Source organism: Humulus lupulus, chromosome 1 (assembly GCF_963169125.1).
Source record: "Humulus lupulus chromosome 1, drHumLupu1.1, whole genome shotgun sequence".
Lineage (NCBI taxonomy): Eukaryota > Viridiplantae > Streptophyta > Magnoliopsida > Rosales > Cannabaceae > Humulus > Humulus lupulus.
Window position 1 is genome coordinate 86,610,337 of NC_084793.1, and position 22,109 is coordinate 86,632,445.

At 38.7% G+C, this 22,109-nt stretch overlaps 1 protein-coding gene across 1 annotated transcript; it reads left to right on the forward strand.

Moving 5' to 3' along the window:
• The first annotated feature begins 3,211 nt into the window (after nt 1-3,211).
• Nucleotides 3,212-4,759, forward strand: LOC133817768 (uncharacterized). Its single transcript, XM_062250371.1, has one exon. The coding sequence runs from the start codon at nt 3,212-3,214 to the stop codon at nt 4,757-4,759; it is 1,548 nt and encodes a 515-aa protein (XP_062106355.1).
• The last annotated feature ends 17,350 nt before the right edge of the window (nt 4,760-22,109 follow it).

Consider the following 22,109-nt stretch of genomic DNA (forward strand, 5'->3'; position numbering starts at 1 on the left):
CATGAGAACCCAAACTATAATGGAGTCGGCTAGCGTTGTTATTGATGATTCCAGGGATTTTTCTGAGTTTTCTACCGAGGAAGAAATTGAAAGGTTTATTGAAGAACCTACTGAAAAACACGAAGAAGCTTGTGTCAGTGATACTACTGTTGCAATGTCTGGTCCATCTGTTCCAACAGATCGCGAATCCGATGAAACAGATTCTGGACAGACAGAAAAGAAATTTCCAGATATTATTTTGGATGAAGTCCAAAAGGAGCCATCGACCAGAGTTATGTTAAATCATCCAGCAGATTTAATACTTGGAAATCCAAAAAGACAGTATGGTAACACGAAGAAGGTTTAGTAATGTTGTTCAATTTGTTTGTTTCCTATCTCTAATTGAGCCTAAAAATGTGAAAGAAGCTTTAACTGATGAATATTGGATTAAAGCTATGCAGGAGGAATTGGAACAATTTTTTAGAAACAAAGTGTGGATTCTTGTGCCAAGACCTTTAAATACCAATATTATTGGTACAAAATGGATTTTCAAGAATAAATATGATGAATTTGGTACAATTGTGCGAAATAAAGCAAGATTAGTGGCACAAGGGTACACACAAGTGGAAGGAATAGACTTTTGATGAAACATTTGCACCTGTTGCAAGACTTGAATCAATTAGATTATTATTGTCTATTGCTTGTTTGATTGGTTTCAGGTTGTTCCAAATGGATGTCAAATCCGCATTTCTCAATGGGATCTTGATTGAAGAAGTATATGTGGAACAACCTAAAGGGTTTGAAGATCCCCATGCACCTGATCATGTTTACAAATTGGAGAAAGCTCTATATGGTTTGAAGCAAGCCCCTCGGGCTTGGTATGAGAGACTCACTCAATTTCTTGTTTCTCATGGATACAAAAGGGGTGGAGTAGATAAAACTTTGTTTATCAAAAATATTAAATCTAACATAATCATTGCTCAGATTTATGTTGATGATATTGTGTTTGGATCTACTTCTGACAATGAGGTGCAGGTATTTGTGAAACAAATGAAAGAGGAATTTGAAATGAGCATGGTGGGAGAATTGACTTATTTCTTAGGTTTGCAAGTCAAGCAGTTAGATGAAGGCACATTTGTTTCTCAAAGCAAATATGCTAAGAACCTAGTCAAAAAGTTTGGACTTGAAAGTTCAAAGATTGCCAAAACACCAATGGGAACGACTGTGAAGCTATCCAAAGATGAAAATGGTGTCAAAGTTGATCCTACATTGTATAGGAGCATGATTGGTAGTCTTCTTTATCTCACTGCTAGTCGACCTGATTTAAGTTATAGTGTTGGTGTGTGTGCCAGGTACCAAGGAAATCCCATGGAGTCTCATGTTACAGTTGTCAAAAGAATCATTCGATATGTTCATGGGACTGCTGATTATGGTATTTGGTATTCAAAAGAAACTAACCCTAATCTAGTGTGCTTTAGTGATGCTGATTGGGCAGGTAACACTGATGACAGAAAAAGCACTAGTGGAGGATGTTTCTTCTTGGGAAATAATCTAGTCTCTTGGCACAGCAAGAAACAAAATTCTACTTCTCTCTCAACAGGTAAGGTCGAATACATTGCAGCAGGAAGTTGTTGTGCAAAACTTTTGTGGATGAAGCAAATGATGATGGATTATGGGTTTGATCTTGACACTTTAACTATTTTTTGTGATAATACAAGTGCAATTAATATTTCAAAAAATCCTGTGCAACATTCCCGTACTAAACATATTGATATTTGTCATCATTTCATAAGAGAATTAGTTGAAAATAAAGTTCTTGTCTTGGAATATATTGAAACACATAAACAAATTGCTGATATTTTCACTAAAGCTCTTGATTCGGTTCGCTTTGATTTCCTCCGAAAATCTTTGGGGGTTTGTTATCTTTAAATTGTCTTGTTATGGTGTTATCCGCTTGATCAAATGTGTGTTATTTAAGGTTAAGAAAATTGTCAATCAATTTGAAAATTTTGTTGTGTGTCAAGCTGGATAATATGACTTGTGTTTATGAACATTTAGTTGTATATTCTTGAGAGAAATTTAATCAATTCCTCCTAGGCATATTCGAGAAAATTAATCAATGTTTAATGTTTGAGCTTCCATTTGTGTAGCATTGTTTCAAGCTCCTATGAAAGAATAGAGCTACCCACATCAGTGTGTGAAAGCCGTCTTTTGAGTAAGTTGGAACTTTGTAATTCAGAGTTATGAAGAGGATACGCTACCATAGAAAAGGGCTACCACTGGTATAGTGTGACAGCGTCTTCATAGGTTACAATTATTTTTAATTTCGAAAAAGACTTATTTGTCATTGGGAAATGTTCCCTTGCTTACACTGTCACACACTTATGCTTGAAACAATGCAATAAAAAAATTGTACACAGTTTATAAAAATTAAAAAAATGTGTGTAAGTCTCATACATGTTGATTGATTCACTTAAGAATATGTGCTTGTGACTGAATTGTGGTTTATTTCTCTCGAATATTCTTTCTAATTTTTTATTTTCACAAGTGTTCTTATCCATGGTATACACTAACACTTATTTTCATTTGCTTGTTTTTATTCTTATCAGGATGACTCACATTGATCAAAGCAGAATTTTTTGGTTGAGTTTTTATTTTTGTGCATATATAAAATGAAAATAAAAATAATAATAAAAAAATTTTGGCAAGGAAATTCATGGTGGACCGAATCATTGTGGTAATTTTGTGAAATTATGCATTTATTTTGTGTGATTTAATATATTCTTTGTCTCCAAGGAATTTATTTTTGTCTTCTTTCTCAATTTGGAATACCATGATTTGTATCTTTATTGTCTTGTACCTTGTTTAGAATTGTTAAAAAAAAGGAAAAGGTCAATTAGAAGATTGTATGGGGTATTTTTTCGGTTACCTTTTTTGGATTGTCATTTTATATCTATTTCCTTTTATAAAATAAAAAAAAGTGTAAGGATTTATGTAGATGGTGTGTCTTCAAGATTGTTTCCTTTTCTTGTTTAATTAAAACATTTAAAAAAAAAAAAAAAAGGAAACCTCTTATTGCCGTGGGTCTCCAAATTGGGTAAGTGTTGTCCTTAAAAAGCTTGCCATTAACCCTTTTTCTTCTCACCCACGATCTCACTAAGTCACTTCTTCTTCTTCTAATTTTTTTCTCTTTTTTTTTTGTAAGTGCTTTTTGTTTTTCAGAGAAGAAACAATGGTGAGAACTCGTGGTGCTTCCTCTAAGAAGATCCCTACTTCTCAATCCCGAAAGGTGCCCTCTCCATCGCCACCTCCATCTGTCTCAACGGCAACTCCATCTGTTCCAGCACCTGCCCCATCTGTTGGAAAGACTTGCAAATCCAAGGCACGCAAGAAGGTGTTCTCTCTCTCTCATGAACACCCCATGGTGTTTCCAGATATCTCAGCTGACATTGTTGATGTTGCACCACCATCTGAAGTGGTGGTGCCCTCTCGAGCCAAGGACCCATCTCCTCTTCCGATTGATTTGTCTCTGGCGGCTAGGGAAAAATCTAAATCTATTTCATCTTCTTCCAAAGCTGCTGCTGGGTTGCTCAAATTGCCCTTGAAGCCGAGCCAGTCCAAGAAAACTTCTGGGGCTCCCAAAAGGAAATTGGGAGTTGACACGTCTTCTTCCCCCTTGACTGCTGCCAAGAAAATATTGAAGGCTCATCCCCCTTCTCTGTCTTCATCCGAATCTGACCCTGAGGAAGAAAAGTCAGAATCTGAAGCAACCCATGATACCACATTGTCTGATGAAACAGTTCCTGACAATGCAGAATCAGAGGCTGAGTCTGATGAGCCAGAAAAAGAAGACATTGTCCCCTCTGAACAAGAAGCCGAATCTGACGCAGAACCAATTGCAACTCCTTTGTCATCCAAGGCTAAAGGAAAGAGACCAATTTCTGATCCTACACCTTCTCCAAAACGTTCAGGTGTAAATTTCAAACCTTATTCTTCCACTTTTTGTTATAATGATAATACTTGTGATGTGGTTCTCTATGCTCAAAGGAAATTTATCATTGAGAGAAATTATGTCTTGAGTGATCATCGGCCTTATGGTGTGCTAACAATGCTTCAAGATCGACAATGGACAGGTTCTTTGGTTAAATTTACTGGTTTTGTGGATAGAATAGTCAAGGAATTCTATGCCAATCTTACTAATGAAATTATAGAACCTAAATCTTCTTTGTATAATAAAGTGTTTGTTAGGGGCCATTGGTTCTCTTTTTTTCCTCAAGACATTGCCCTTGCTTTGCATCTTCCCCTTGATGTCGAGCATGATGATGATGTTGCCTCTCTTGACAAGGATACGGTTATCACTGAATTGGTAGGGCAAAAAATGGTATGGCCATCTAATACAGTCATCTCGGTCTCCAATCTCACCTACACTTATGCTGTCCTCCATAAGTTTGCCACAACGAATTGGAAGCCCACTTCTCACACCGCCACCATCTCTTTTGATATGGCTTCATTTTTGTACAAGGTGGGGACCGGTCTTGGTATAAATTTGGCTTTGGTTATTCATGATCAAATCATTGGGTTTCGCAAAGGTAATAGAAAAAACTTGAATCTTCCTTTTCCTCAAGTTATTTATAAAGTGTTGAGTATGCAGAAAAAAGATCTCCAACGTGATCAAGAAGACTTGGTGGCTCCCACTACTGCTGCTTCCTACAAAGCCTCTGCTCCTCCTTCTGAAGCCACTGATGTTCATCAACCAAGAAAGTCAAGCCCCAATCTCTGAAGTTTTCCTCGGATGACATTCCTCATGCGTCCTCCTCTGTTGCCACTGATTCCGGACTTGTTGCCACAGAAATAGCTGCTGTTCGAGCCTCTGTTGATTCTTTGGCTGCTCAAGTGATGTCACTTGAAGGACTGCAACGTTATGTGTTGGAGGCTGTTCAATCTCTATCAAAAGATCCAGTCGTTTAGTTTTATTTCTTGAACATTGATACTCTCTTTTGTTATTTTGTTTTATGGTTCTTTGGCTTCTTTGAAAGACACAAAGGGGGAGAGTAGATACTTCCAAAAACCTGTTTGTTTGTTGTTTTGTTTAACTCTGGACCTTCTTATTTTGAGGGGGAGTTAAGTCTAGTTTCTTTACATGTTTGTTATAAGTTAATGCATGTTTTCAGGGGGAGTTCTTTCTCTTTACTTATCACTAACATTTGTGTTGCAGGTTTTTGAATTAATTTTGTCTATCAAATTGCCAAAGGGGGAGATTGTAAAATCCTTTATTGGCATATTTGACAAAATTAATTAAATGAGTATTTCGAAATGGGTAGTTTATTGTTTTGTAATATTGAGTGGTATTTTTCAAAATGGGTAGTTTCCTGTTTTATTGTGATATGTCTTTCTATAATCAGATTATTATATATATGTTAATAAAATAAATATATAATTTCCTATAAAAGAATATCTTTTCTTGAAATGGAAATTATTGGTATTTATTTTATTTTTTGATCTGATTTATTTGTCCAGAAATCGTGTACAGCTTGCAGAGAAAATGTATATATTGTTTCCTTATTTATTTAGGGAAACTGGGTTTAAAAACTGTCCAGGTTCAATGAATCTGTTTGAACGGATTGCCAGTCTGTTTGAACAGATTCTGACTTTCATGTTTTGGAAGATTTTCCATTTATTGGCTTATTGGTTTCTGATTTGTTTTCGACGACCTAAAGGGGTTCTTTAAAGTATATAATCATCCTTAGGTCGTTGGCTTTTGAATATCTCTCTTGGTGTATTATTTTCAAATATTATAGAGACTTTTTATTATGTGAAGAACTTGAGTCCAGCAAGTTCTTAGTGGTTTATTACAGTGTACTTCTGTATTGTTTTCTTTGTGTTAATTGTGCAGGTTGAACACACTTGGACATTGGTCATCAAGCTTCGGGAGAAGTCTTGTTCGTGAGTCACTTTTCAGGAGGAAAAGTGCAAGTGTTATGATTTGAAATGAGTTCAAGATCTTAGCACTTCAGAAATTTGATTAGGAGTTTAGATTACAACAGTTGCGACAAATTCAAGAGGGAGTCTTTATTTGTACAAGTCAATTTGGTTTTGTAATCGTTTAGATATTCTTCTAATAAATTTCATTCTCTGGGCGTGGCCTCGTGGACTAGTAGCAATCTGCAAAGATTGCTGATACCACGTAAAAATTAGTGTGTTCTTTACTTTATGTTCGTTTTTATCTTCTGGTCACAAACTGTTTAAACATATTTGGTTTCTGTTCAAACAGTCTTTGTGTCTGTTTAAACATTTCTGTAACAGTTCAACAATTAATTATTTAATTTGAATAATTAAGTTGGTAATCATAAAAAAACGGAATTTCAATATCTTTTAAAAAATTAAATATATGTATAAATTTATATCAACTTTTTTTTAAAAATTAAAATATATTTATACATATTATATGGGAAATTCTAATATTAGACTCATGTTGTACCCTAAAAATACGAGCTCAACCATCTAGCTTGGGGTACAACTGACGCGAAATAAACATAAGCAAGACTTTGGAAATGTTTTCTTATCTCCGGACCTAACATCTTGAGGTTGTGTCACTGGGTCTATAGCAGTATAGGATCTTCCAGATTGTCAGAGAGGCAAATGACGAAGATCGAGACACCCAACATTTAGATTGCCTGCATCAGGCCCAGGCATTATTTTAAGACAAACCATTATGTTCCTTCATGTCTAGCTCATGATTGGCATCTAGGTCGGATGGGAGAATCCCTATAGACTCGGATACCCGTTATGTGAGATAAATGCATACAATCGTTATATGTATTTATAGATTGGTGTAAAACGGCAATAGGCCTAATTAGGATATTTAAGTGTCTTAATTAGGGAAGTTACCCAATGTTGTACGTTACCAATTATATCGCAGTTATCCAATATCGTCCATCCTATTTCCCTATAAATATAAGGGGAATAGACTGTAAAAAGGACATACATTCTGTATGCAAAAACTATGCCAAAATTGCTTTAAACAATTTTGTCTAAGAGTTCACAAACAAATCAATAACAGTGACTCATGGATTAGGTGGATTTTAACCAATAAACCACGTAAATTGTGAGTGTTTTTATATTCTTATACATTCGGTTTACAAAAATCTTATTCTCTCTGTCTTGGATTTCTAAATCCTCTGTTGACGAAAAATCGCGTCAACAGATCGGTGCTTTCATTGAGAGCAGATTAAGCTTGAGATTTTGCACGATATTCAACCCAACAATCATCATGGTGGTCACTTGTTTTATGCGTGACAATGAAATTGAGCAACCTGATGATCAGGGAGGTTACCGTACGACCATCCCCACTGGAGAAGGTACATTCGCACAACGTCTCCTTGGAAAACAACATGTGGACCAGGACAATGCTGGAAGTTCAACTTCACGCCCACCAAATCCCAATCCTGGGTACCTGACCGCCATTGAAATGGAGAATGCTCAGCTGAGGAGCCACCTTGCCCAGGCTAACAGGCGAATAGATGAGATCATGGCTTGACTACTTCCTCCTACAACCGACGAGAATTTCGGAAGGAGGAAAAGTGGGTCCCACAGATCTCTATGCCACCAAAATAATCAACCTAATATAAATTGTTCTGTTAGAACAACAACACCAAGCTTTGTGCCTTCAGAATGGACTCCCAGGAGCAACTCTCTTACTAATAATCGTAGGAGTTGACAAAAGACTCATACTCACAGAAATCAATCTAGCCATGAACGGCGAGCTGAGACCACATCGAGAAGGGTGGAAGTCCTCGTGAATCCACCAGCGCCTCAGCCAGTGGCTCAGGTACCAAGTAATAACTCCGTGTTGCCGCCAAGTCAGGAAATGAGAATAGACAATGGGCGCGCTAATCTAGTCCGCCCAGATAGGACACAGAATGCCTCACCGATAAGGCATCCTCCCTCACCTATTCATCATCCAACACCACCACGCCCACAGAGGAATGCTCCAGAGCGGGAAAATGAAAGGAGAAATTCTATATATGTAGAAGATGCATATGCCCTGCGATCTCGCACTAATAATCCAGCTCCTCGACCTTAACCACGAGTAGTAAGCTTTATGGATTGTAGTTATTGGATAGAAAGTGTAACGCCCTACTACCCCAGGGACTGTTACAGTTAGCATTTTAAACAGTGCTAAACTCGCTAATCGAGTCATTTGGCCATAATCGTGTAACTAAGTATGATTAGCGATTTAGGGTTAAATTTTGTTTTGGTTAAGATACAACATTTCACTAAAACGTTTATTGTATACATTGGGATCCCAAAAATATAATTTAGAGGTTAATTACAAATAAATATTTACAACTAGCTGACCTAAGCGGAAAAATAGGGTTTAACCCTAGTTCCTTTCTCAACCCTCGGCTGTGGCGGTCGAGCAGCCGCATATGTACACATCGTCACCTAAGCTCTCCAACTCAAGGATGGTATAGCTTTCTTTTATCTTTACTTGCACCACATAGCACCTGTGAGCCGAAGCTCAGCAAGAAAACTCAATATGCTCATGAACATTAATAACATGTTACCAAATCATAACAGGCATGCCTAGCAATAATAGCCCTATTCAAGCATGCAAATAAGTCCAAATAATGATAGTTGTGGGCCATGCCCTCCTGTATGGACAACTATCAAGTCAATCCTAAACAGATGAGTGATTAACACTGGAGGTTTCGAAAACCATGCTGGGGCTTATAGCCTTAATCAAATGAGTGACTGAGAAGTAAGTCACTGACATGGGTTCCGCACCCTTAGATGAGTGACTGATGAGCAAGTCACTAACTTAAACCAAATGAGTGACTGATGAGTGAGTCACTTGTTAGTTTTTATTGATCAAATCAGAGATTATACGCAGCGGAACAACAATCAAATTGTCAGTTTAATCCCAAAAGATTTCTAGATCTACTTCTTCACATGCATATATATATTGAATCAAAGACAAGAATAGAAAAATTACCTCAGGTCCTTTCTTGCTGCTATCTTTTTGTATGGCTAAATCTTTGAGATCTCACACCAAGATCTTCCAAAATGTTCTCAGCACACAAAGAACGAGTGTGGGCTCGCTATACAACCAATAGGCAAAAAACTATTTATCAGATGTTCTCAACACATGAGATCTGATAAAGTTTGGACCTAGGTTTTGTGAAGAATAATGACTTTTGTTTTTTTCACTGCTCTCTTTCTCTGAGAGAGATTTCTAGATATTTTTCTATCCCTAAAAAGTTACGTTCTATAAAACTGATATCCTATATTTAATATATCAAATATATTAATATATTTGTTATTTTAAACAATTTAAAATAACTGATCAGTTATCAGATTTTTGTTTAAATAATAATATTTTAATCATATTAAAATATCTCATTATTTATTTAATATTTAAATAACTAAAATTGTGGAACCAAGAAACTGAACACAGTCTCTTATGCGTGTAGCACAGTGACTGTGCACTTTGCCACACGTGGTTTTTCCGAATTTTTATTATTATTTAAATACCAAAAAATCCCAAAAATAAATTAATTCAAAATTAATTATATTTTTGTTAAATCAAATAATTAATTAATTCTTAATTAATTAATTACACATAATTAAACAATAATTATGTTTGATACATAGAAAAATATTTTACTTATCACATAAGTCCTTTTTTGCCTATTTTTGTATTTACCTTTGTCAGTGATTGTTTGAGCCATTTCGGGGACCATGGACCTATAACATTAAGCTCCAATAAATAAACTAAGTAATTAAACTCTTTAATTATAATAGTTAATTTATTAATTCTGATATTACTCCACTATAAATTTAGAATTGCACTCTATGTTATAGATATACTTTTACAGAAATCTTTTCTTAAGTCGTCCATTGATATAACCATCTTACAATAGTTCAACCCTCTAATTAATTAGTTCATAAATTAGAATGGAAGAATTACCATTTCACCTTTCTAATTTACTTCTTATTCCTTAAGTACCATTAATTCACTAGTGAATAATTAATCTATAATCTAATTATAGATTTGAGCTCAAAATCATTCAGTTCCAGAATTAACCCTTAAGGGAACTAATATACGATCCATTAGGAAAGATTAGATTCTGTATTGTTGATACATGTTCCCAGCCATCCATGATATTAAATCTCCAAAACAAAAGTCATTAGCCTCATTCTTTGAAGAGACCTTAACGAATGAATCAAAAGATTTAATAAACATGAACATGAGTTCATGAACACTCAGGATTTAGGTTGATCTATAAATGATCATCAGTTATGATATGAATTACAAGCCTTTATTGTTAAATGGTTTTTGGATAAAGACTTTAATTCATATCGGTCCATGTCATATATAATCATATTATATAAAGCACATTTACCGAGATGTCTTTCCACATCAATAATCCGAATCTAGATTATTTGTGTCATTATGATACTCAGTAAACCGTACTTACAACTCCAATTAAAGAATTCCATAACTTTAATTTGTTGTTGTTGACTATTTTTATTCATTCATGTGATCATAATTCTCTCGTACTAATACAAGATCACATCCTCAATAATGAATATGGAATTTTTCTGATATTTACAAAATTATTCAAACAATAATTTAACAATCTAAATATAACAATAATAATAAACCATTGTATTTATTTATTCACAGAAAAACAAATGTCTTTACATGATTTTAGGACACACTCCTAACATCACTAACATGGGTTTCGCACCCTTAGCCATGTTACGATGTAGTCACCTGGGCCTTTTGACCTTGGCTCTGAGTGACTAGTCATGAGACTAGACAAGCGCTTTTAGTTTTCATCGAACTTGAGGCCGGTCAAGCATTAATGCTCATGATGAGTCATTCAATGCTTATGTTGATTAGATCTAATCTTTTCGGCTTGCGTTAAACACGCTAATACCGTTCTTGACTCATAAGCCAATACTATACGACCAGTGCTCAGTACTACTGTCGAACTTGACTAATGAGTCACAGCTTCACTCTTAATACCTACACCATTGCCGATTATGACTAATGAGTCAGTGCCATTCACAAGTAAGAAAGATTGCTAAGCATTTAATATGCAATCAATGTCCACATATATGTCACTCAACATGCCACATGAATAACCATGCATGTCACATATGGGGTGCAATTTTCTTACCTCTGGTTCGAGCGAGAAATAACAATTGAACGACCCTTGAGAACAATTAATCCTTTGATCCCTTAACGATCACCTAGTCATAACTAAATATAATTTCCAATTAATGACATCAACAATAAAAGGTTTTTGACCTAAACCTCACTCCTGGAACCCCGAATCATACCCAAACGATGAGTAGATTTGATCTCGAGCCTTATAAATTGAAACCCCAAGCCAAAAACCCTCAAAAGTGCCCAAAATATGCATCAGGAAAAATAGGGTAGCACTACAGTGCTGCCCCCCTAGCACCCCAGCGCTACAACCAGGGTAGTCTGGTCCCGGACAGCGCAGTAGCGTAGCCCTGGTTCCTCCTCCTTCGAGTTTTCCATTTCCAACCTGAAAAACAAGCTTCTAAACTCCATTCAAACCCCCAAATGAATCCAAATATCCACTCTACATGTTCTAGGCAACATAACCCAAGCAACCTTTGCCAAAAACCCCATTGAATTCTCAACTTTCAAACCAAAATCCCAACTGAAACTCAATAAGAAAACAGAGCAAGAACCACAGTTTAAATGACTAGAAACTCACCTCAATCTCAATATCACATCCTCTTCAATGGTAGAACATAACTCTAGGTCATCAAAGCTTGGTTCCTCAAAAAGAGCTTCAAAATTCAAAGAGAAATGAAGAAGAAATGATGAACGAGAGAAGAGAAAAAGGGATGCTCTGTTTTGCTTAGCTTTCCACAGGCTTCTCAATGGTTCATATATATCCTTAGGTGAAAAGACTAAAATACCCCTAGGCTTAAATAAAACCCTGAACAGCCACCAAGGGCAAAATCGTCCTTTCCCGCCTATCTCGTTAATCATAATTAACACCCTCCTATTCCCATTATTTCCAATATTCTCAAATGTTAATAAATCAAATCCCATTACCCTTTAATTCCTGGTAATTTTCTAATCACCAAATTACCCCGAGACTCACCCCGAGCCTCGAAATTAACCCCGTTATGACCAGACTGATAACTTGTCTTTAAAGATTGTCTCATGCCGAATGGCTCGAACAAATCCACATTATCATGTGGTAGTATTCATAATTCACCAACATGCATGAAAATGCATAATTATGCCCTCAACGGGCCAAATTACCAAAATGCCCTTATAATTAAAAGTTGACCTAAATGCATATATTTATCATCATATAATAATATAATTTACATAAACATGCATATAATTATTTAATGCCATAATAAATCAATTATGGCCCTCTCGGCCTCCTAATCAAGGTCCTAAACCTTATTAGGAAATTCAGGTCATTATAGAGAGCCATCGTGGGGGCAGGACCGGGAATGCCCGTAATGCGAATTACCATAGGCATGAAAGATCTATGAGAAATTAGTTGATTTCAGATCAAAGCTTGCTTTCCAATCCACCGTCCAACCTACGTGATTATCTAAACATGCAAAAAGGATAGTCAACTCGTTATGAAAATTTGAGCTATACTCAGAACGGGGGAGATCTGTCTACTGTGCGTGACAATGGGAATGTCTTGCCTAACCAAGCTCAAGCTTGGGGGGAGAATAACCCACTGAACACGCACAATAGAATGGGAGCTGGTAACCAGCTCCTAAATATCCTAGAGACTAAGGATCCAACCCTCGAACGGCTGGCCCTGACGGAGGAGCAAATGAAGAGGTTCTTGTCTAGAAAAAACATAGATGATTATGATTCCAATGAGGAGCTGGAGCCTTTTGCTCATCATATTTTAGCAGCTCCGTATCCCGTTGGCTTTAGGATGCCAACTATGCCCACATATAACGAAACCAATGATCCATCCAACCACATTGGGACCTTCAACGCTCTGATGATGGCCCACAACGTGAGCCTTGACCTGCGATGTGTTCAATTCCCAGCTACATTGACCGGAATAGCCAAGCTATGGTTCAACAAGTATAAGAAACACTCAATTACCTATTGGAAAAAAGTTGTCCTATGAGTTCAAAAGACAGTTCCGAGCTGCCAAAGAGGTTCAAGTGGAGGCCGACACACTGGCCAACATTAAGCAACAGCTCGGTGAGTCCCTGAAGGCCTACCTCAATCATTTTACTAATGTAGTGGCCCGAGCTAGAGACGCTGATGATAGTGCCAAGGTCATGGTCATGAGAATAGGAATCACTATAGAAGGAGATTTATGGAAGGAGCTCCAAAGGAAAGGAGTGAGAATTCTTGGCTCGAGCTCAAGAGTGGATAAATCGAGGAGAGGCCGTATCTGTTGTCGCGGAACCAGCCAAACGCTCGTTCAACTCGCTAGAGTGGTGACAGATGATGCAGCTACGACTCAGCCCGCTACCCAAAATAACCAGGCGGGGGTTAATAAAAGAAAAGAGCATGGTGATGGTGACCAGAACGAGTTCAAGAAAAATAAGCACGGGGATACATATACCTCCATCTACATCACCTATACTCATTTAACAAATACGTGAGAGTGTATTTATTTAGCCAATTCTACTCTCCTTCCTTGGAAGAAGCTCGAGCCCATGAAGCATCAAAGGGTGAAGAGATACCCATCTAAATTCTGTCGATACCACAATGATATAGGCCACAATACAGACAATTTTTGTCAGTTAAAAGATGAGAACGAGACTCTCATTCGAGTTGGACCGTTAGCCTAATACGTTCAGAATAGGGTGGCTACTAATCAGCAGGCAGGAAAGAACCCTCAACCGACTCCGGATAACCAAGTCAATCCAGCACAATCAGCTCAGGGAAATCATATCATCCCTCCCCTTGTTGAAGGAAGGGACATAACCACCATTGCAGGTGGAACTCATCTAGCAGGGATGAGTAGTGGTGCCCAGAAGAGATATATTGAGGAGCTAAAAATGCATGATGGCACCGAGTTTGTCTTGGAGCAAGGGTTATCTAAACAACATCGATTGGATAAATAACCAATCATTTTTATGGAAGAAGACACTAGCCATGTCCAATTCTCTCATAATGATCCACTGGTGATAACTATTCAATTTTCCAACCTGAGGGTACGTAGAATACTGATTGACAATGGGAGCTCTGTGAATATGCTATTTCGGTCCACCCTCTAAAAGATGGGGCTATCTGTAGCTAATCTTAAGGAGACCTTTATGACCATCTACGGATTTTCTAGAGAGGGAATGGCGGCCATAGGAACAATCAAGCTCATAGTAACATTAGGCGATGAGGTGCGAGCTGTCACCAAGATGCCCGAGTTTGTGGTAATTGATTGTCCGGCTGCCTGAAATGTGATTCTAGGAAGACCTACACTGATGGCCTTTGAAGCTGTAACTTCAGTTCGCCATTTGGCCATGAAATTTCCATTGTCTTTAAGAATATACACCGTGGGGGGAGATCAACTCACTGCCAGGGAATGCTATAGCATTGCCATGAAGGGGAAATAATAACCCGCACAGCAAGCCATTGTAATAACCGAGGAGAATGAGGAACCTCAGGAAATGGTAGCTGTCGGAGAGGTGGAAGAACCTAAGGAAGTCGAAAATGAGGTCACCCAACCTGAAGAAATTACTCCAAGATTAGGAGAAGACAGATTTGAGCTCCAGGCTTTAGAGGAGCTAGAGGAAATCATCCTCGACCTAGAAGTACCTTCGAAAGTAGTAAAGGTTGGGAAAAATCTCGGAGTTGAAAGAAAGAAAGAAATGGTGGAGTTTTTAAGAAGAAATCTTGACGTCTTTGCCTGGTCGCACGATGACATGGTAGGAATCAGTCCAAGCGTGATGATGCACACATTAAACCTAGACAAAAATGTGCATGCGAAGGCACAAAAATGTAAGTTGTTGGGAAAAGAGCGAGGAAAAGCTCTGGAGGAAGAGGTAGCTCGCTTATTGAAATGCAGATTCATTAAGGAGGCTAAATATTTGACCTGGATAGCCAACCCCGTTTTGGTCCTGAAGCCCAACGGAAAGTGGAGGACCTGCATTGATTTCTATGACCTCAACAAGGCTTGTTCTAAAGACTGTTTCCCACAACTGAGAACAATTAGCTAGTTGACGACATAGCTGGCCACGAGCTCATGTCCTTCATTGGTGCGTATTCTGGATATAACCAGATTGCGATGAACCTTGTGGACCAATAGCACACCAGCTTCATGACCGAACATAACATATACTGCTACAAGGTCATGCCATTCAGGCTAAAGAATGGTTGTGCAACATATCAAAGGCTGGTCAATAAGATATTTGTTAACCAGATCGGGAAAAACATGGAGGTGTATGTTGATGACATGCTTGTCAAGTTAAAGACTTCCAATGACCACGTATTCGATCTGGAAGAATGTTTTGGCGTGCTGAGAAAATACAACATGAAGTTGAACCCCCAGAAATGTACCTTTGTGGTTTCATCGGGGAAGTTCTTAGGCTTCATAGTCAACGCAAGGGGAATCAAAGCAAATCCAGAAAAGATCAGGTCGCTATTAGAAATGCCTTTACCTAGGTGGAGAAAAGATGTACAAAGCCTAACTGGAAAGGTCACGGCCTTAAATCGATTCGTATCAAATTGCTCAGGGGAAATAGACGGTTTGAATGGAAAAAAGAGTGCAAACAAGCATTTCAGGATCTGAAGACTCATCTGGTTGAGCCCTTGTGTTATCAAAACCAATTGCTGGGGAATGTTTATACTTATACCTCGCAGTAACAGAAAACACGGTCAGCGCTGTGTTAGTTCAAGAGGAAAACCAAACACAGAAACCAATGTATTATGTGAGCAAGCGGCTTCTGGGAGCTGGATCCAGATATCCTCTGATTGAAAAACTTCCATTCTGTTTGATCCTGGCCTCGAGAAAACTCATGCCGTATTTCTAGTCCTACATTGTACACATTTTAACCGATCAACCTTTAAGGCAGGCCTTGCAAAAACCTGATACATCAGGACATTTGTTAAAATGGGCCATCGAACTTAGTCAGTTTGAGATATTATACAAACCACGAACAACAATCAAAGGCCTAGCGCTCTCTGACATCGTGGCTGAATGTACAAGAGTTATGGAAACTCTTTGTTGACGAATTTTCAAACGATAACGAGCATAAAGCTGGAATAATTTTAATTTCACTCGAAGGACATCGCTTCTATACGGCTCTCCCATTTGGTTTCGATGCTTCCAACAATGAAGCAGAGTACGATACATTATTGGCTGGAGTTTGGTAGCAAGGGTAATCCAATGCTTTAGTGATTCTCAACTCGTGGTTAACAAAATATTAAGAGAATACTAGGCTTGAGGAATTAAAATTGAACATGATCTAGCTAAGGTTAAAGGCAAACTGTTAGAATTTGAGTTTTACTCGATCAAGCAGGTCCCCAGCAAGCAGAATACGAATGCAGATGCATTAGCCCAACTCGCTACAATCAAAGAAGTGGAAACATTAAATGTTGTCCCAGTAGAATTCTTGGATAAACCAAGCATCAATGAAGAGCCAGTTGAGGCTGGAATGATTTGTGAATAACCGACATGGATGACTCCCATAGTTGAGTACCTCGCGATTGGAAAACTACCAGAAGATGAATGCATGAAAATTGTTATATCATGTCCCGTGGTACATTATGGTTGACATAATTCTCTATAGGTGAAGTCATTCTTTACCCCTCCTAAGGTGCGTTTTACCCGAGGAAGTGTAGGCTATCCTCCGAGAAATCTACGAAGGATTTTGTGGAGACCACACTGGGGGGCAAAACTTGGCTCTAAAGGTACTAAGGCAAGGCTATTACTGGCCCACCTTGAAAAAGGACTCGACCTCATATGTCCTCAAGTGTTACAAATGCCAAAATTTTCCCACCAATTCCATGGAGTTAACAATGATCTCGTCACCCTACCCATTTGTTATATGGTGGATTGACTTAATCGGCTTGTTGCCTACTTGAAAAGGAGGAGTTCGCTACGTAGTTTTCGCAATTGACTATTTTACTAAGTGGGTTGAGGCCGAGCCTCTGGTGACTATAACCTCGAAAAGAGTGCTAGATTTTATCGTGAAAAACATCGTTTGTCGTTTTGGACTCCCAAAGAAGATTGTGTCTGATAATTGAACTCAATTTGACAGCGGCCTATTCAACACATTTTGCAAGAAATACGACACAATGAAGAGTTTCTCTTCAGTGGCATACCCTCAAGCTAATGGGTAGGTCGAGGCAGTAAATAATAAATTATCAAGATTTTTTCAAAAACCTATGGGACGTTCGCTATGCCTACAATGTAGGGGTGCACACATGACCCGAAAAACCCAAAAAACCTATTTCGAAACAAGCTCAAAAATGAAAAATAAAAAAAGGGTGAAACCTGTCTGACCCGAGTGCAGTTCAGATCGGGTTTAGATTCTAGAATTTGAAAGTTTGGGTTCGAGTTAAAACCTGAAATCCAAAATCTATATATATATATAATAGTATAACATATATAGAGTTATTGTTGAGGCAATTTTTCGCCAACAATGGATTAAGAAATCTGAAAATAGAGATATTAGGCTTTTGCTAAACCCTAATTGGGTAAATAAAAAGTATTAAGAACACATACTTTTTACATGGTTTAGTGGTTAAAATCCACCTAGTCCATAAGTCACTCTTATTAACCTGTTCTCACGTGAAATTATGTGTGATTATTTAACTAGAGTTTCATTATACAAAAATGTCAATCCCCCTTTCTATCCATTCTCCCCTGTATTTATAGGGAATTCTAACTGAACATTTTTGTGTAACCGTGCATAAATATGGTAACATACATTTTTGGTAACATCCTATTTATATAAATATATTAATGCCTATTGATTTTATGCCCCCAATATTGCGTAATAAATACAGAATAATATATGAGCATTAATGAGTGTATAAGGAATTTCTGAGTCTTTTTGGATCCTTCACTGTGCGTCATGATCAGGCTTTCGCGAGCTGAATACTTCCTTCGAGCTAGGGGTCAAAGAACTAATCTAAATTGATATGGGTCACGCTCAGAATTTCACGAAGGCAATTTGGTTCCCTCGCATCTCGAACTAAGTTGTTGGCCCGAGAGGCAATATGGAGACAATCTGATTGTTGTAAGCTATCAAGTTTGACTCGAGCTACTCACTCCAGAGTCAGCTAGATATTCTATCTGCACGGTTTCTTCATACGATTGTCTACCAGTTGTACCCCGTGCTAAGTAATTCAACTCATATTTTTGGGGTACAACATTTTCCCCCAAGCTCCTGCTCGTGCATGACGTTGCTTCTGACATGCACAGTAAAGCATTCTAAGCTTCTGTTATGTGAAAACATGCCTACCAACTCACTTGAGTATGAGACACGTGTCGGTCTGTAATAGGAGCCTATTTTGGTTTCAAGTACTGTGAAAACTATCTTGTCAACTTTTTGCCACGACTTGGTTTATTTAATCTAGGCCCTTGGATCTCGAACTGATCTCATCGTGTGGCCAAGATCGGTTCCCGAAGTTTACGTATAAATAGGAGAATCAAACCTGAATCTAACCACCTTTGCATTCAAAAATTTCCTCTTCTTTCTTCTCAAAATATTTTTAGAGCTTTATGCGTTCCCTCATTTTCCAAAAACTCCCAGGTTATTACCTCCAGTGCTGCTATCATTTCCTCGATTGAAAATCAAACTGTAAGTATCTTTATGCTCAATTTAAATTTCATCTTTTTATTTTTCAATAAGTTTTATGAAAGTTTCCAGTATATTTTCTTACTTCGGTTACGTTTGAGTTTAGTATGAGTCTTTGTTAGGCCAAAAACAATAGCACTAGGTCTAATTAGAAATAATGCACAAAAAGAAACAGGTGATTCTCTAGGTTTTCTAGGTTTGAAAGAGGATCGTCTGAGTATGTGAATGTAAAGATTGGAGGGTTTTTAGGTTAAGTTCTAGGTAGCTTAAGGGTCACAGTTTCTTGAGTAGTTATGTATTAAACCACTTTTCCAAAAAGGTATTGGGTCTGACTCACACATCTCGAAGTATCAGGGGTTTCCCGAGGTTACAGCGCCTGGTCACTGACCGCACGTGCGCACACACATTGGCGCTAAGGGATATCTTGGCTCGTATTCTTAGGTCGAATAGATCAAATCCAAAACCTTTATCATCGTAGCAAGGTTGTATCTTAGGTCGCCTCTAACAGGTTGCTATGTCACCGGTCGAACTAAATTATGGTTAACTAGAAGAAGTCATTTGCGAGCTCTTCTTCCCAAAGTGAGAATAGGGGTAAGCAGATTGCATCCGAGACCCCTATTCCCTATTTCGGCCCAGTAGTGGATAGAGAGATCATGGTTGACCCCAATGCCTTCTTTAAGGCTAAGCATATCAAATCCCAGATAATGACTCAGGGGAAGGTGAATAAAATTTTACTGAGTCACGAGATCGAGTTGGGGTCCGAGGGTCTTGTTTCCCCCCCTCCGATGGAGGAAGAGTAGAGCTGCACTCCGCTTCAGGAAAACTTTGGGGCTTGGAGTGATGAACACCTGAAGGAAGTTTCCTTTCTTCCCTTGCACCAATATTTTGTAGATTTTTTAAACTACACCGAACTGGCACCATTCCAGCTCCTCCTAAATTCGTACCTACTTTTGGCGGGGATAAAATATCTATTTTTGAAGCACGAGTGAGAGGTCCCCACCCCGACTGATATTATGTATTTCTTTTGCCTCAAGGCCAATGCAAAGTCAAAGGGAAGAGGTGATAACTTCTACTACCTCACCAGATTCCCTAGCACAACCTGCATCATCGACCTCCCCATCCATCTGGCTGACTACAAGGATAAATTCTTTATGTCAATTGGGTTCAAGAACTGCACCCATCGATATTTCAATTGTCCTAGTAAGTTTCTTAGCTCCTTGAAATTTGTACTTGAATTTCTTCTCAACTTAGTTTAAACATATTCTGATCGAGTTGTTACCTTGTGCAACTATATATAAGAGAACGAGACAGTCAGAGACCTTCGGAGGTCAATATCAGACTCTGTCTCATATTCCTGTAAGGGAGAAATAGTTCTGGATGGTGGTAAATGATGCTGCCATGGTGGCCTGCAAGGTGATCTAGAAAGATCAGACACTGGCCATCAGAGTTTGAGCCCCCCCAAGATCCCTTCTCCCTAGGAACTCATCCTAGGCGTTGAAGAGGTTGATGAAGAGGAGGAGGAGGTCGCGCAGTTGGTATGCAAAAGAAAGGTTCCTAAGGATGGACAAAATCCTGATCAAGGCTTAGTTGAATCGGGGGAAGCAACTGGCACCTCTGGCCAAGGTAACACATATAGAGAAATGAACCGAGCTGCTGCCACTTTTAGGCTAGTCCGATTCAACCCAAGGCAGCTCGTGAGTTGACATCCGAGTGATCCGGACCTGAATATGACCCTCATTCAGTGTGTGGATCACTTGGTCGTATGCCACAACCATAGCTACCCCAGATGTATCGTAGTGGTAGATAATACCCTTCACTTTAGGTCCACCATTTTTTGAAGAATACGGTACAAACCTTTTGTCATGGCCTTCCCTATGTCATGGTGTTTTTACTCTAGGTATTAGGCAGGCCGAGCATGAGTCTAGTCTAAATGAGGAGCCTAAACCATGTAGGTTTCAAAGTGTAATAATACTAGAGTCTCCCCCTCCTCTGATAATCCAAGAGTTAAAGGCTTTACCCAATCCGATTCATAATCTAGAGCCAATCATAATAGTTTCCTCCTCTAGCTCGAAGAGTAGGATTCTTGTTATATCTTTTACTTTGTGTTATCCTGACTAATCATTTCTAGGATCTGACTCTTCTGCTCACCATTTTTATTTAACTCTTCTACTTGCCCTGTTGTAGACAAAGATATGGACTTGAAGAGTGCCTTCAAATATGGTGGGGCTGTAACTGGACCCATCGCCAAGAGGGCGAGAGTATCAAAGAAAAATACCTCTAGAGCTGAAGCTACCACTTGATCCCATGCAAAGGAAAAAGGTGTCAGTACCATTCATGAGGCTCCTCCACCTCGTCCTTGCGAACTGACTCTAATTCCTCAAGTTATTCAAGGCGAGACTCCATCTGCTCAGCTCACAAACACGTAACTCACAGACACGCAGCTCCCAGACTTGCAGTTCCCAGTCAAGCCACTCGAGGTTGCAAGGATCCCGGAAGCACTTCGTGGCCCCCTTCACAACATGGCGAATCACATGGTGAGTCATGCCAACCAAGTAAACATAAAGAACCTGAGGGCCATAGAGGAGCATTCCCCAGGGGACATCCTAGAGTCAGCCTTCGGAATGAATATGACTGTGACTTAACCTCCTTCTCGCTACATTCCCTTTTTTTTATTCCGCGAGCTAATCTTGCTATGTATTTTCTGTTGTAGTCTTGCTTAGCTCAAATCTGCAACATCACCCGGATCCGAGCTCAAAGAGATGAGGTTAGGACCGCGCTGGCGGCATCCCAAGACAATGAGCGAATCTACAAGGTACAGGTCAACAAAGTGAGCCAGCGTTGAGACCAGCTACAGGTCGAGGTCGACAACCTCAACAAGAAACTTGAGCAAGTCGATGTGCTCAAAAAGAAATTGTCCTTGGTCAAATAAAGAGCTAAGCAGTATACCGAGAAGGCAAAGCAGGACGTTTCCAAGGCAATGAACGCCCTGGAGGAGATGTTATGCCAGTGCTGGGCATACAACCAGGAAATAGATTTCTCATTTTTGGATGCGGAGCTTTGGAAGCGTTACCTCGCCAAGTTCTAGAGATAACTCTCTCAAGAGCCCTTCGAGACCATGAAGGCTTTCGGAGTTGCTGAAGGGGGCGATGATCAGGTTACATCACAAGGGAAAGTCATCAAGGCTCAGTGATGTTTAGGGTGCCCGCATCCTCTTTTTTACTTTTTATTTTTTTGCTTTATTTTCGAGTTCTTTGAACATATTGTAATTAAGCTTTTAAAAGTTGAGAGAATTGCCTTTGGGCTCAACTCGACGTTATTTCTCCTCGACTTATTCA